Genomic DNA, 13729 nt, shown 5'->3' with positions numbered 1-13729 from the left:
TATTTTGCATGTTACCTAATCATATGAGGTAGGTACTGCCCCATTTTACTTGCTATTACTGAGAGTTTAAGCAGTCTGAATAAGGTCAGTTTACTAAGTAGTGATGCTGGGATTTGAATGTAGACAGCCTGACTTCAGAGGACAATGGTTTCCAACCTACCTCATTTGGTCTATTATATTTACCAGTGTAAATTCACTCTAGCACAGTGTTTTGTATATAGGAGCCTTTAGTTAAATATTTGTGACACCCAATTATCTTGCTTCCTCATTGTGTTTCTCCAGTAGCTGTGACAGGATTCTCCCTGCCTTAATCATATAGGAATTGAGTAAACTGGGGCTAGAGCTAGCCAGATAGCCTGAAAGAGTCCCGTAGGGCTGCTCCCTGGATATAGTTAAAGGCTGCCAGCCTGACAAATGTACTGCCAGGGACCTGGTCATAGTTTACACCACCCTAGAAAGGATGTTTCACTACATTCACAAATTTTTAGAATGTTAGAGCTGGAAAGGGATTAAGAAATCACCGAATCTATTGATTTCCAAACACTTTTAGTTGTGGGCCCCTTTGTTTAAAAATGGCTTTTCCTAGAAATACATTTTAAAAGCTGAGGTAAAGAAGAACCTGTGGTGATATCCCCCAAAACGTCTCCTTATAAACCCCTAAAACTGAAGGGTTTGAAAAACAGTTCAACAGATGAGGAATCTTAAATTCTAGTACTGACCAAGGCTGCAGAGACCACTAGTTATGGAACCAGTAAAGACCTTCTGAGGTTCTGGAATCCTGTGCTTTCCAGGGAGGAGTCCTCTTTACGCAGCATTTCTTTTTCTTTTTCTTTTTTTTTTTTTAATGTTTATGTTTTATTTTTGAGAGAGAGAGTGTAGGTGGGGGAGGGGCAGAGAGAAAGGGGACAGATGATCCGCAGGGAGCTTCGCGCTGACAGCAGAGATCCCCATGCGGGGCTGGAACTCACCAACCACTCACCAACCGTGAGATCACAACCTGACCAGAATGACTAAGCCACCCAGGTGCCCCTGCGCAGCATTTCTAAAGGCCCGTCGTGGACAAAGACTGAACTAGGTGCTAAGAGGATGGCAAATACAAACAAGACGCAGTTTCACCTATTCAGGAGCTCACAATCAAGGCGAGTGAAGAACCCAAGGACAATGAAAAAATAACACAGGCACTTAACTATGTTTCCAAACTGATGCCCGAGATTGAGCAAGGCGTCAGCACCTTGGCCAGTTCCGGGGCGCGGGAGCAGTGAGGGTCTACCCAGGTTGAGAAGCCCGGGCCACGGGAGAGGGGTCAGGAGGAGGCAGGGGTCAGGTGGGAAGCATGGCAGGAGGGGCCCTCACCGAGACCGGGCGCACACTTGGAAAAGGGTTTGCTCACAGACTGAGAGCTGAGCCGTTCTCCACGGGTGTTTGTGGCTCAGTCCACTCCCACTCCAGCCCTGGGAGCCGGGTTAAGCTTGGAGGCCAGCCGGGCGGAAGGGCGGGGCTTGCGGCGGAAGTCCCGCCTCCTGTCGGGTCACGTGAGGGGCTGGACGCGAGCGCAGGTGAGTGGCTGGTGATCCTCCGTCCCGGGCTCAAAGCTTCGCGTGCTGAGAGCGCCTAAGGCGCCTGTGACCTCTTCTAGGCCAGGGAATGATAGGCCCTATTTCCGGTTGGACTCAGGAAGGATGCGGGCTGGTTCCAACCGAGAGTGACTCAGGGGACCAACCAAGCTCTGGGTGAAAGCCTGAGCAAACTGTCCTTACGTGTCTCGGTACGGAAGGAGGTCCCCAGGTGGCCTTGCTTCAGGGCGGGGGATGGGGTGGCTGGTAGCTGCCACTGACATTCAGTAGCCGCTTACAGCCCTCTTCTATTACCTGATTGCCTAAGATGATCCCTATAACAGGAAGTTGTCCAGGAAGCATCCCTCCTGAGGCGTCTGCCCCTCTAGGACATATTGGAAGCGGGAGGGGGAGAGGGAGTGGGGACAACGGAAAGTCAAGCGTCTCTTTAATTGTGGGGAGAGGCCATGAGGGTAACCCCCCTCTCCTCTTGGCTTGACAGGAATCATGGCACTCTGGCGGGCATACCAGCGAGCCCTGACTGTTCACCCGTGGAAAGTACAGTTCCTGACAGCTGGTGAGTGAATAGACCTGAGTGGAGCCAGAGCAGGCTGATTTGGGAGGCAAAAGCTCGCCCCACCACACCTCCCTCAGTTGCTTCTATTCAGCACCCTTGAAGGGTTAGCTGTCTGTCATCCCAAGTTGTCCCCAGTCTTTGGGAAGGTGGGTCCCCAAGGCTGTTCTTAAGGAAAGGGTATGCCTAGCTGTAGGATCTGAAAGTCCTCAGAAAGCTGAGGAGTCATCCCTTTGGGATAAAGGCATTGCTCCAGGAGGCCTTAACTTAGAAAACAATAGCAAACGCTCCTCTAACATCTTACAGTGTGCAAAACACTTTCAAGACACATTTATCTCATAGGGTTGCCACAAAGATCTGAGAGTCTGCATTAAATCACCTAATTGCTGGGATCAGGACTTTTACCCCAGTTTATTTTCTTTGTGGTATTTTTTTTTTTTTGGTAAAATGTATCTTAGCATACAAAAGAATAGTTAAGACGTGTGTACAGTTTAAATAGTATTAAAACTGATTACTTTTGTATCAGTACCCAGCTCGAGACCCCTTGAGCACCTATCCCTAACTTGACTTGTATAGCCAAGAGAGGACCATTTTCATGAGTTTTGTTTATACAACTCTTTTGCTTTTCTTATAGTTTTACTACCTATTTATATATCCCCAAACCATATACTAATCAAGGATTTATGTTTACTCCAAATCCAGTGACTGGATAACAACCTCACAAAGGCAACCCAGTGACTTAACCTGCATTTGTTACCATTTTTATTTTGCACATTAGCTAAGAAATCCAGAGATGGCACAGAGATAAGTAAGTTTTATAGTGGTGGGGGGGGGGGGAGGACTAGAAGGTCTATGACTGTTGGAGCAGTGCAAGAGTGAGCAGGTTAAGATGGGGTCTTGCCTATGTTTAGAGGAAGGGAACAGGATTCTAGTGAGGACCATGGGCTTCTGGAACGAAGACTGTCAGGAGGAGCAGCAAGCTATGAAAGCCAGGGAGGAACAGCAGTCTTGTTACTGGAATAGCCCCACATCAGCACTAGAAAGTTCACCGGGTGACTGGCCAAGGGTTGGACGCTTTTGCCCCTCCCCGGGCCCTTCTCCAACCTCTGTGCCCAACCACCCCATGTCCTGTCCTCAGAGTGTCCGTCAGCCTGCATGACTCACCTGGTTGCGTGCGTGGTGACTCATGCTGGACTGTGTGGCTGTGATGGGGACTGACACGCTGGGCCCTTTGCCAGCCTCAGACTCCCTCAGGGCCCTTAACAGCCGGAAGGAAGGTTCCCCCTCCTGGCCATCAAGAATAGAGAGGGAGGGATAGTCCCTGTGTTTCCCTTCCCAAGGGATGTGCAATTGACAAGGGGAGGAGCTAGAGTTCAGAGGGGCCCAAGTGCATGTGTGTGACGGGACTGGGGTGCTGGAGCCCTGTATCTCCGTCTGGGTGTGTGGCTCTATACCTGCATCGTCTCCGCACAGCCCTGAAGCACCTTGTAGGTAGCACTTTTCTCAGACATCTCCTTCCCTGCTGCTAATGTGTTTGGATCAAACTACAAATGAAGGGAAGAGGTGGGTTGAGCTCATCGAGCTGTTTTTAGATCCTTGCACAGTGCTTCCTAAGGTCCCATGGGATAGCTCATCACACTGGAAAACAGAAGAGAGATTTCAGACTTGGACTTAGAAGACCAGGTTTTGTTTTTGTTTAAAAAAAATTTTTTTTTTGGTAATGTTTATTTTTGAGAAAGAGAGAGACAGAGCGTGAGCAAGGGAGGGGCAGAGAGAGAGGGAGACACAGAGTCGGGAGGGGCAGAGAGAGAGGGAGACACACAGTCGGAAGCAGGCTCCAGGCTCTGAGCTGTCAGCACAGAGCCCCATGCGGGGCTAGAACCCACAAACTGTGAGATCATGACCTGAGCCAAAGCCAGATGCTTAACCGACTGAGCCACCCAGGCGCCCCAAGACCAGGTTTTGAATCTCAGCCCTAGCACTCAGTAGCTGTGTGAACCAGGCAAGTAAGTCAGTAAACCTCTTGGAGCCTCGGTTTCCTTATTTAGGAATTGAGTTTAGTTATATGACCTCACAGAGTCAGTGTAGGAGTTATCTCTGTGAAAAGGCTTTAGAAATTTGAAAAAAAAAAAAAAAAGTTTCAATAGACATAAAGCCTCCTGGACTTGGCCCTTTCCATGAGTGTTGTCAACCCTAAATGACAAGCTATTCTTTTTAGAGTGGTTTTTCAGCTGAGTTTGTTCCATTTGCCTTAAATTTGATCATGGGTGACTATCTTACCCTTGGCTCTCCAAATAGCAGAGCCTGGGGCTTCGATGCAGGTACTTTGTAAGGGAGTAGGAACTAATCCTGCAGGGGAAGAGGGAGAGCCAGTACAAAGATCATATTGCATACTGCTTAGGACGTGTGTCTCCTCATCCCTTAAAACGGACCGAGAAGCTCTTTGAAATGCCTCTTAGAACTATATGGGAGAATAGTCTTTTCTGGAGACAAGAAGAATCCTTTACCCACCAGCTCTCACCCCACATTGGTCAAATGTTTGCCACACGGGATGTCAACACCCGTGCGCCCCCGGATCACATGTGCATGGTCCCAGGTAAAGCATCAACAGCACAGCCCCAGATATGACCTAGGCCTGAGGCAGGATCGATCAGGTTGAGCCGCAGTAGTGGCCGGAGTAAGGGATAAGTGAATCAAGATCTGAAATGGTTCAAAAGAAGTGTCTGATACCCCCCAGCGTTGGCCAAGCCAGAGTCACGAACAGAGCAGCCTGGGAAGTGTGTTGTGCAGAGTCTGAGTCAGCCTTTTCCCGTCCTTTCTGGAGGGCCCTTCCAGTCTCCAGTGGGCCCGGGGCCCAGCTCCATCCATCTCCGGCCACTCTAGTCCTGCTATGGAGACAGCCAAGCTTCTACAGACACTGGTTTCCCTAGAATCTGAATTCCACCAGGATGTGAGGGCTCAAAAGGCATTGGAGCATCCAGTCCAGCCCCTGATACCACAGAGCAGGCAGGGGGCAGGGGTGATGTGCACCGAGGTCCCCATGGCCAGTGGTAGAGCTGGTATTGGAACGTAAGGCGCTTCCCAGTGCGGTGCTCTGCACTCAAGACCGCTGGGGCCTTAGACTGCGGAGCGTAGCCCCAGCTGGTCTGGGCTTCCATACCTGACAAAGCTTCAGAACCCTCCATTCTGTCTCGTTTTCTAGCAGTAGGATGGCTTCCGGCCAGGCGTGCGGAGAGCATTCAGCCCAGTCCCAGAGGACACACTCTCCCCTCTCTCTGCCCAGCTTCAGTTGCCTCTGGGCTCTGTCAGACCAAGCCCCTGGCCCAGGCAGCTATTTAATTGTGGAAGACTTCTGGGGAGGAGTGAATCTACAGCACCTCCGGCCCCATGCCGGGAGCTCTACCTGCTGCCCCAGGCCTTCTGCGCTCAAGGACACGTTTCCTGCTCCTCACTCCAGCTTCCTGCCCCTCACTCAGCCTTCTCATCTTCCATTAGTGCTTTATTTTCTTGCCTCTAAGACCCCATACACAAAAGCCAGGAGGGGAACAAAGTGGGGCAAGTGGGGAATTAAGACGAGGATGTAGAAGTTGGGGCTTTTCCACTAGTGGGCAGGGGGTGGTCCCAAACACATCTCTGCTCAGAGGCAGCCTCTCCCCAACCCCCTCAGTCCGCTGAATCCGGTGGTGAGTGACGGCATGAGAACTGGCACCTACCCAGGGGCATGATGTCACACCTGCGCCAGCGTCTGCCTGCTGGGCTCCACGCCCAGCCTGGCATTGGGGCATCACTGCCCGGCAGCCCCTCACCCTGCCCCATCAGGGCTCGGGCTTCACATCTCTGCCCTGACCCTCTGGAAACAAATCCAAGGAAAGGGGAGCCAGAGCACGGAAAGATCTAGATCAACCAAGTATGTCCAGGAGGCCTCCCAGAACCTGGTGGGGGCCTGCTTGGGCTCTGCACTGGGGAAGGTGGAATGAGGAACCTGAATGTCAGCTCTTCTTGCTCAAATTCTCTCGGCCCAGAGACCAGGCCTTGTTCTGTGCTCAGACCAAAGCCTTGCACCTCCCTGGAGTTGCTGCAGGCCCAGAGTCCTTCTGATCTGTGGGCAGAGGAGGAACTGCTGGGCACGGTTTTTTGTCTGAAATGGACAGAGCTGGCAGGGGCTACAGAGCTACGTGCCCACTGCCTCTCGCCGCTGCCCTTTGCTCAGGAGTCCCTCGGGTTCCATGAGCGTGGTCTGGGGGCCTGGAAGCCATCTTTCTCAAAGGCTGCTGCTCCCAGGACTGCGGTTTTCATTCCTGCTCTGCCGTTAGCTTGTTGGGTGACTGTTGGCAAGCCACGAAGAGTGAAACACACACCTTCATCTCTTTGTGGCTCTTGTGACCCAGGAAGATTGCTGCTTGCCCTCCCCACAAGGGGACAAGGAACAGAGAGGGTCAGCTCCTGGGGAGTAGAAGACAGAAAGGAAGTGCATTAGTCTAGGAAGTCTCTTTGATGTGCAGCCTTTGGGGCCTTGTATGGGCAGGAACCCCCTGCGAGTAGCAGAGCAGCCGAAGGGGCCTCTTGGCACCCGCTGACCCCTGAGCCCAAGTCTCAGCCCCTGCCGTGATTCCCTGGCTTCCTGCTCCTTCTTGAGAGAAGGCCTGGGTTCACCCCAACTCCACTCCTTACCAAATCACCTCAGCCCTCAAAGATGGTAAATGGAGGTGTGACTCTACATCCCAGACCTTTCGTGAGGATCGAATATGCGAGAGCCGTTTGTAAGTTAAACAGCTTGCCCAAGTAGAAGGTCAGACTGTTACTCTCTTCATTTAAGAAGTGACTGCCTTCTGTTCCACCCTCTCTGGGGCTTCTCAGGGTCCCCTTCCCTTTCTGCATGGCCACAGCAGCAACCCCTCCCTGGGGGGGTGTGAGCGAGGGTGTAGGGAGATAAGTGCTAACTGCCTGGAGCAGGGAGCGGGCAGCAAGCCTTCAGTTCCACCTGTCCTCACACCTTGAGCCTGACACGTGGTCCTGCGGGCTGGGCTACTCTGGGGAGCACTCACACTTGGAGTTCTTCATGCCTTTCCCAGAGCGGACCTGTTGGTTAGGTGTGGCAGGGGATAAGAGAGCAGAGATGTCTAGGATTCTGTCCTTGGCCTCTGGGAGGCTGTGGCTAGCCATGTTCTGGGAAGAGCCTCCACCATTTTGAGAGTTTCTGGGAGAGGTTGCCTTGATGGTTTTGTTGGGGGTCCCAGAGCTGCTCCACGGGCCTGGGAGTGCCGTCACCCGTGGGATTGGGGGGGGGGGGGAGCGGGTCACAGCCCCAGCCCTGCGCCTTCTTCAGCTGCCTCTGACGAGACTGCTCAGGGGCAGGGCTTTGCAGAGGGTGCAGAGGAAGAATAGTGAGGGTGCAGCCGGTGTGGACGTCAGAGCCAGCTCTGGACCAAGGAATAGGGTTAAAGAATGTGTTTGCCCAGTGCTGATTGAGGGCACAGGGACAGTGGTAGCTATGGGATTGGAGGGGGGGGCCCTCATTACTCAGTGAGATGGACGGGCAAGCTGGAGGTCATACAGTCACTCCCGAGTGACCCTATGTGTGTGTGTTCGCTAGGAACCATCACGCCACCATAACTGACGGGGGCTCTGTAAACAGTGACGATTTCTGTCTCAGTTTCTGGGTGTGGGTGTCTGACTAAGGCTGCTTGGAGCGGGGTGTCTGTGTGAGTGCCGGAAGGGGAAGCAGGTACAAAGGCCTGGGAGAGAAATGGCTATAATATCTATTGTCAGCTCAGTCTGAGGTTGTGAATGGGGGTGCCTGGGTTTACCTGATTGTGCTAGGAGGTAGCCAGGACTCCTCCTTGTGGGGACTCTTACCAGCTCAGCCACTCATCTTCCCACCTGGGACCATTTAAACACTCATGTTTTAGAAAAAGAATTATTTTTGCTGTTATCCACAAGTAGAGACCTCAAGACCCAGGGGAAGGACATTGTCCAGGGTCTTGCCTTGGACTGGGGGGAAGAAACCAGGGTTCCTTACCATTCTACACATGATCTCTTCGTATTGCGGCGTTCTGGAAAAATCACTGTCTAGGGAATCAGGCCACCTGGTTCTTGCCTTGGTTCTGCCCCTTACTGGTTATAGGAGGTCCCAGGCCTTCATTTCCATACCTTGTAAAGCAGGAGTTTGGATGGGATTATCTGGAAGGCCTTTCCAATTCTGATCGTCCTTGGTTCTCAGCCCCAAGCACCTTAAATTCTCCTTCCTCTAGCTGCAGTCTCTGACTGGGACTTCCCTTTATTACTCTGTGCAGAGTCCATGGGCCCTGGCCTGATCAAGGCTACTCATCCCAGTTTCTAACAGGACACAGGGGAGATGTCACCATCTCTGGGAGAGGAGAGTTTCGAAGCAGCAGTGAAGGACTGGCTCTTTGCCCCAGAATTAGTCTCTTGGGCTCAGAGTGTCAGAGCCTCATTCAGGGACTCACTTCCCTACCTGGAATGTCAGCCCATGTCCAGGAGTGTCCTGACAATACCCGTGTACCCTGCACAGGGTCCCTGATGGGCCTGGGTGACATTATCTCACAGCAGCTGGTGGAGAGGCGAGGTCTGCGGGAACACCAGACTGGCCGGACCCTGACCATGGTCTCTGTGGGCTGTGGCTTTGTGGTAAGTTCCAGGCTGCTGGAGGATCGGACGGTGGCCTTAATTCCATGTCATTCTTTAGTTTCCCTTGGCCTCTCTCCATCTAAGCCAACCTTGAGTGTGCGCTTCCACTGGGATTTGGTTTCTAATCCTTGAAGAGAGGAGCTTTGTGATGCCAAAGCCAAGTGCTTCCCTCACTGCACACCCTCTCTCCTCCCCGGGGTTCACTTTCAGGGCCCCGTAGTGGGAGGCTGGTACAGGGTTTTGGACCGGCTCGTCCCTGGCACCACCAAGGTAGATGCGCTGAAGAAGATGCTGTTGGATCAGGTGAGCCGAAGGAGAAGGGGCTCAGGAGGGGTGAGCGGTGCTGGGGGTGGGCGGGGGTTGAGGTGCTCACAGACCTTTAATTCTTCTCCCCTAGGGGGGCTTTGCCCCTTGTTTTCTAGGCTGTTTCCTCCCACTGGTAGGAGCACTCAACGGACTGTCAGCCCAGGACAACTGGGCCAAGCTACGGCGGGTGAGCTGGGCAGGTGTGGGGCGGCCTCTGGTCTCCGGCCGGCAGCCCGGCAGTCCCAGGGGAACGAGGCAGGTTTCATGGGGACGAGCCAGGTGCGAGTCCGGGCAGAGTCCCAGGCTCTGGAGAAGAGGAGCCGAGGGGTGTGGCACAGACTTCCTTGAACAGAAGTTTGTGTGGGGTGTAACACGCAGACTAGGAGGCGGGGGCGGCTTGGAAGTAAGTGTGAGGGTCAGTTTGTTCCTTCTTTGTCTCCTCAGGACTATCCTGATGCCCTCATCACCAACTACTATGTAAGCGATGACACCGCCCCTGCCCGTCCTGCTTTCTTGAGTCCAGACGTGCCCGGGATAGGGGTCCTCCTGACATAGAAGCCCCTCCATTGGGATGAGTGGGCACCACACTCAGGGAAGCACTCACTCAGCTGCTCACCTTGTTCTTGTCTGCAGAAGTCGGAGTAAGACCAGGCAGTGAGTCCGGGGGTCAGGTGATGGAGGCACTCCCCCAACCTTTACCTTCCTTCTCTTCTAGCTCTGGCCTGCTGTGCAGTTAGCCAACTTCTACCTGGTCCCCCTTCATTACAGGTAAGACAGGTTCTGCCCCCACCCATCAAGGAAGATGCACAAGGCGATTCTCCTTTCAACCTTGAATCACGTTAGACCCTCCCAGAACACTGCCCCAGCCACAGCGCCTCACACTCTCAAGCATTTTATTCAGAACCTCTTATCCATTACAGAGCCTGTCCCAGCACCTGCCCACTGACCTTCTTTCATCTTCCTGGAGAGGCTCCTGCTCCACAGCCCTGTCTCCTTCCCACCTGAGCTCCCACCTTTGATGGCATATCTGCAGGGACAGTGCCTGGGGTGGGGGTGGGAGGCAACAGCCTAGGTTAGACAGAAAGGTAGACGGAAGAGCCAAGTGGGAACCTGGCCAGGTTAGTCCACTGCAGGGTATTACTTTACCCTAGTAATAAAGGTAGTTGCTGAAACCACAGTAAAAATATAGTGGAACTCAAGGTGAGTAGCTGAAACTATCGGGGGTGAAGGGATTTGGGGAACAGGGAAAAATATGAACTCTTCAGAGGGGACAGAGTCGACATGGACATGAATAGCATAGCTTAAAGGAAGAATTGGGGAGCAGATTCTCAACATTAGAGTCTTTGCCACACTCTTTGAAACTAGAGAAAGGTAAATTTACAATAAGGAGAAGGAGGTGCCACTTTATATGGCAGGCAGCGCAGTTTTGGAAGATAAAATCCCAGCTGGTATAAGACAGACAGACACGTGTAGTCAGAAGGAGCCTGGACAGGGGTGAATCAGAGCCACACTTGGCAAGATGAGGGTGTTCAACTTTGAGGCTCTTGTCCAGCAGACAGAGCTCTGGGGCAGTGCCAGACCCCAACCTGCTCGTCCTCCGGTCTGAGCCACACGTCCCTCCAGGGCTGAAGGAAGGAGACCTGAATGTGGACGTTCTCAGAGACAAGCCCTCCTTTTCTGTTGCACTTTCCTAGCTCTCCCCGCCCCCTTGCTTGCTCCCCATTCTTCACCATCCTCACGCCGCCCCTCCTGTCCCGTAGACTGGCCGTTGTCCAGTGTGTGGCTGTTCTCTGGAATTCCTACCTGTCCTGGAAGGCTCACCGGCTCTAGGCCCGCCTCACTCCATTGCCTGCACTTGTGGGGATGCCGCTTGACCCTGGAGCCACCAGACAGCCTCCTCAGAGTGGGCACATCAGCTTTCCTGGGGTTCCGTGCCACTCAGAACTTAATGGGCTTTGCACCCGCCTCCTCTTGAAACCATTAAAACCCTTCTAATGGTTTTGTACAACCACCACCATAAACGTTCGTTGTACTGTATGGTCTTGTCAACCTTCATTTATACTCATATCCCAGCAGTGCCACTCACCCCCCACTCTTCAGAGACACGTCTGTTCTCTAACCTTCCCAGCCCTACAGTAACTCCAGCTCTTTGGGGGCCACAGACCCTTTATGTGGTGCCTCCAGAAGTATGCTATTAAATATGTAGTCTAAAACCTGCAAAAGCGGTGAGTAGGATGCAGCAGAAACCTATGGGGCAGTAAGAATTTCTAGAGCTGGAAAAAAGTCTAGAGACACCAACCCTGATCTTCTTTTACAGATGAGCACACCGAGGTCCGTATAAGTGAGGTGACCTGTCCGTACCACCAACCAGTGGCAGAGTGGAAACTTGAACCCACATGTTATAGGTGAATGTTTGTATCCCCTCCAAAATTCATGTTAAAGACCTAATGCCCAAAGTGATGGCATTAGGTGGTAGGGCCTTTGGGAGGTGATTAGGTCATGAGGGATTAATGTCCTTCTAAAGCAGCCCCAGAGAGATCCCTCACCCCTTCCACCATGTGAGGACACAGAAGGTACTTTTTCTGCAGGTCAGCAAGTGGGTTCTCACTAGAGAACCAGCGCCGTCAGCTTGGACCTCCCAGCTTCTAGAACTGTGACAAATAAATGTTTGTTTATAAGACGCCGAGTTGATATTTTTGTTGTAGCAATGTGAAGAGACTGAGACAGGTTCCCCGACTTCCTAAGTGATCTTAACTGGAGGTCAAAGGTATTGTAATACTGTGGCTGTGATTCCCAGAAGAAAAACTCACATGGCTAAAATACCACTTTGGGGCAAACTCAGAAGTAGATGGGGCAAACTCAGTAGATGGACCCACCTTTGTGGTCTGAAAGCACCCAGAGGCCAGAGACCCTCCTTTTAACGGTGCCTCACCTAGACTGCCCTAGAATTTAGACCACGGGGCTGGAATAAGATCAAGAATCCCGCCTGCCTTGCTGCCTCTGGGGTGGTAACCAGAGTCCTAGCTGGGAGCCAGCTGTGCTCCTGATCGCCTTAGGTTGCGGAACTGCTAGCCAGGCTAGGGGCTAGGTCTGAGCAGCACAACCTCTCAGTGCCTCCGGCCCCTTCTAGAGGCAAACAGCAGGGTGGGCGCCACTGACAGCCCAGCGGTCCCGCCTCTCTTTTGTGTACCACGGGAGACTGGCTACCTGACTGGTCTGATCTGGGGATCGCCCTACTCCCTGCCGGCAGGTAGAGGACTCTCTCTCTCATGGCTCCCAACGCAGTCGTTAAGCCCCGCCGGCTTCTCGCTCTCCTAAATCTGGGGCCGCTTCCAGCCCTGGTGCCAGAACGCAGAGTCTCTGGTTCTGAGGTGCGCCCCTCCGGGTCTCGCAAGCGGCCGGACTCGAGGCTGCGGCCGTCATTGCTTCTACAATCAGTGCATGTTCCTCGCTGACGTCAGTAGGAGCTGTCCGGGAGCTATATAAGGCTGGCGGCGGTCCCGGGACAGACCCCGTGTTCCCCAAGGCGCCCTCAGCCCGCCCGGGGGACAGAGACTGGAGCGCCGTCCTGCAACGTGCAGACGCTCTCCGGCAACCTGTGAGTGGCTCGGAGGAGCATCTGCCCTGACTCCCTCAGCACCCGGACTCGTCGCATAGCTCACCCATCGCGACTCGCTCAGAGGGACGGAGGGAGGACAGGGTGGCGCTGGGCTGGGCTGCGGCTGGAGGGAAGGCTGTGGGCACGGGCGGCAGCCTCAGGGGCCCGGCGGGGGAGCTGGATGAGCGCGGGAAGGGGAGTGGCGCCACCTGCCCCGGGCGCACCTCACCCTGCGCTACGCCTGTGTGTCCAGGGCCGGCGGCACCATGAGGCAGGTGGGACGCGCGGCGCTGCTGGCGGCGCTGCTGCTCCTGGCGGCGCTGCGCCCGGGCAGCAGCCAGTGGAGCCCGGAGGCGGCGGTGGCGGGGGTCCGGGACCCGAGTCTGCGCTGGAGCCCTGGGGCGCGGAACCAGGACGGCGGGGCCCGCGCACTACTCTTGCTGCTGGCCGAGCGCTTCCCGCGCCGCGCGGGGCCGGGAGGATGGGGACCCCGGACTGCGGGAGAGCGGCCGAGACGGGACGACCCTCCGCTATCCATTGACCTCACCTTCCACCTGCTGCGGACCCTGCTGGAGCTGGCGCGGACGCAGAGTCAGCGGGAGCGCGCCGAGCAGAACCGCATTATATTCGAGTCCGTGGGCAAGTGATCTTCGGAGGGGTCTGCGGCCACGAGAACCTCGACCCCCGTCCCCCACCCCCTGGGCCGGGACGTGCGCGACTGGAACTGACCCAGTCCCGCCGGGCTATAGCGGCCCAGGGATGCCCTGGGCACTCTGTGCGTCACCAGTTTTTAATAAAAGTGCTGAAGAGCCTTTGGCCTCGGTTGTGGGGCGCAGGGAGCCACGGCAGGATGGGAGCCCGGGGGAAAGTGCGGCCTCCCGGGCCGGCGGGAGGGAACCAGATGCTGCATGAGGGCTCCCGCAGAACGGCTTTCAGCCAGGGCCCCATGTCTCCATCGCCCCCAGGAACTCAAGTCCCGGTGCCGTCGCACCCACCCCGACCCTCCTCCCTTGGCACTGGGCTAGCGAACCCGTGCCCTACAGGGGTCAT

The 13729-nt window shown here is 54.4% G+C and overlaps 2 protein-coding genes across 4 annotated transcripts; both read left to right on the top strand.

The window, feature by feature from the left end:
• The first annotated feature begins 1502 nt into the window (after positions 1–1502).
• Positions 1503–11118, top strand: MPV17 (mitochondrial inner membrane protein MPV17). Of its 3 annotated transcripts, none has more exons than XM_058682856.1 (8): positions 1503–1556; positions 2056–2130; positions 8660–8775; positions 8986–9078; positions 9173–9268; positions 9526–9558; positions 9797–9849; positions 10842–11118. In XM_058682856.1, the coding sequence occupies exons 2-8, from the start codon at positions 2061–2063 to the stop codon at positions 10909–10911; spliced, it is 531 nt and encodes a 176-aa protein (XP_058538839.1). In that variant the 5' UTR covers positions 1503–1556; positions 2056–2060; the 3' UTR covers positions 10912–11118. The 3 variants fall into 3 exon arrangements, with proteins under 3 accessions (XP_058538839.1, XP_058538841.1, XP_058538840.1); XM_058682858.1 differs by lacking the exon at positions 1503–1556 and adding an exon at positions 1568–1730; XM_058682857.1 differs by lacking the exon at positions 1503–1556 and adding an exon at positions 1568–1765.
• A 131-nt stretch (positions 11119–11249) lies between these two features.
• Positions 11250–13490, top strand: UCN (urocortin). Its single transcript, XM_058682861.1, has 2 exons — positions 11250–12679; positions 12933–13490. The coding sequence occupies exon 2, from the start codon at positions 12946–12948 to the stop codon at positions 13324–13326; it is 381 nt and encodes a 126-aa protein (XP_058538844.1). The 5' UTR covers positions 11250–12679; positions 12933–12945; the 3' UTR covers positions 13327–13490.
• Positions 13491–13729: the final 239 nt, after the last annotated feature.

The sequence above is a fragment of the Neofelis nebulosa genome, chromosome 9 (assembly GCF_028018385.1).
Source record: "Neofelis nebulosa isolate mNeoNeb1 chromosome 9, mNeoNeb1.pri, whole genome shotgun sequence".
Lineage (NCBI taxonomy): Eukaryota > Metazoa > Chordata > Mammalia > Carnivora > Felidae > Neofelis > Neofelis nebulosa.
The sequence above is the reverse complement of the archived record's forward strand: the minus strand, read 5'-3'. Positions and strand labels throughout refer to the sequence as shown.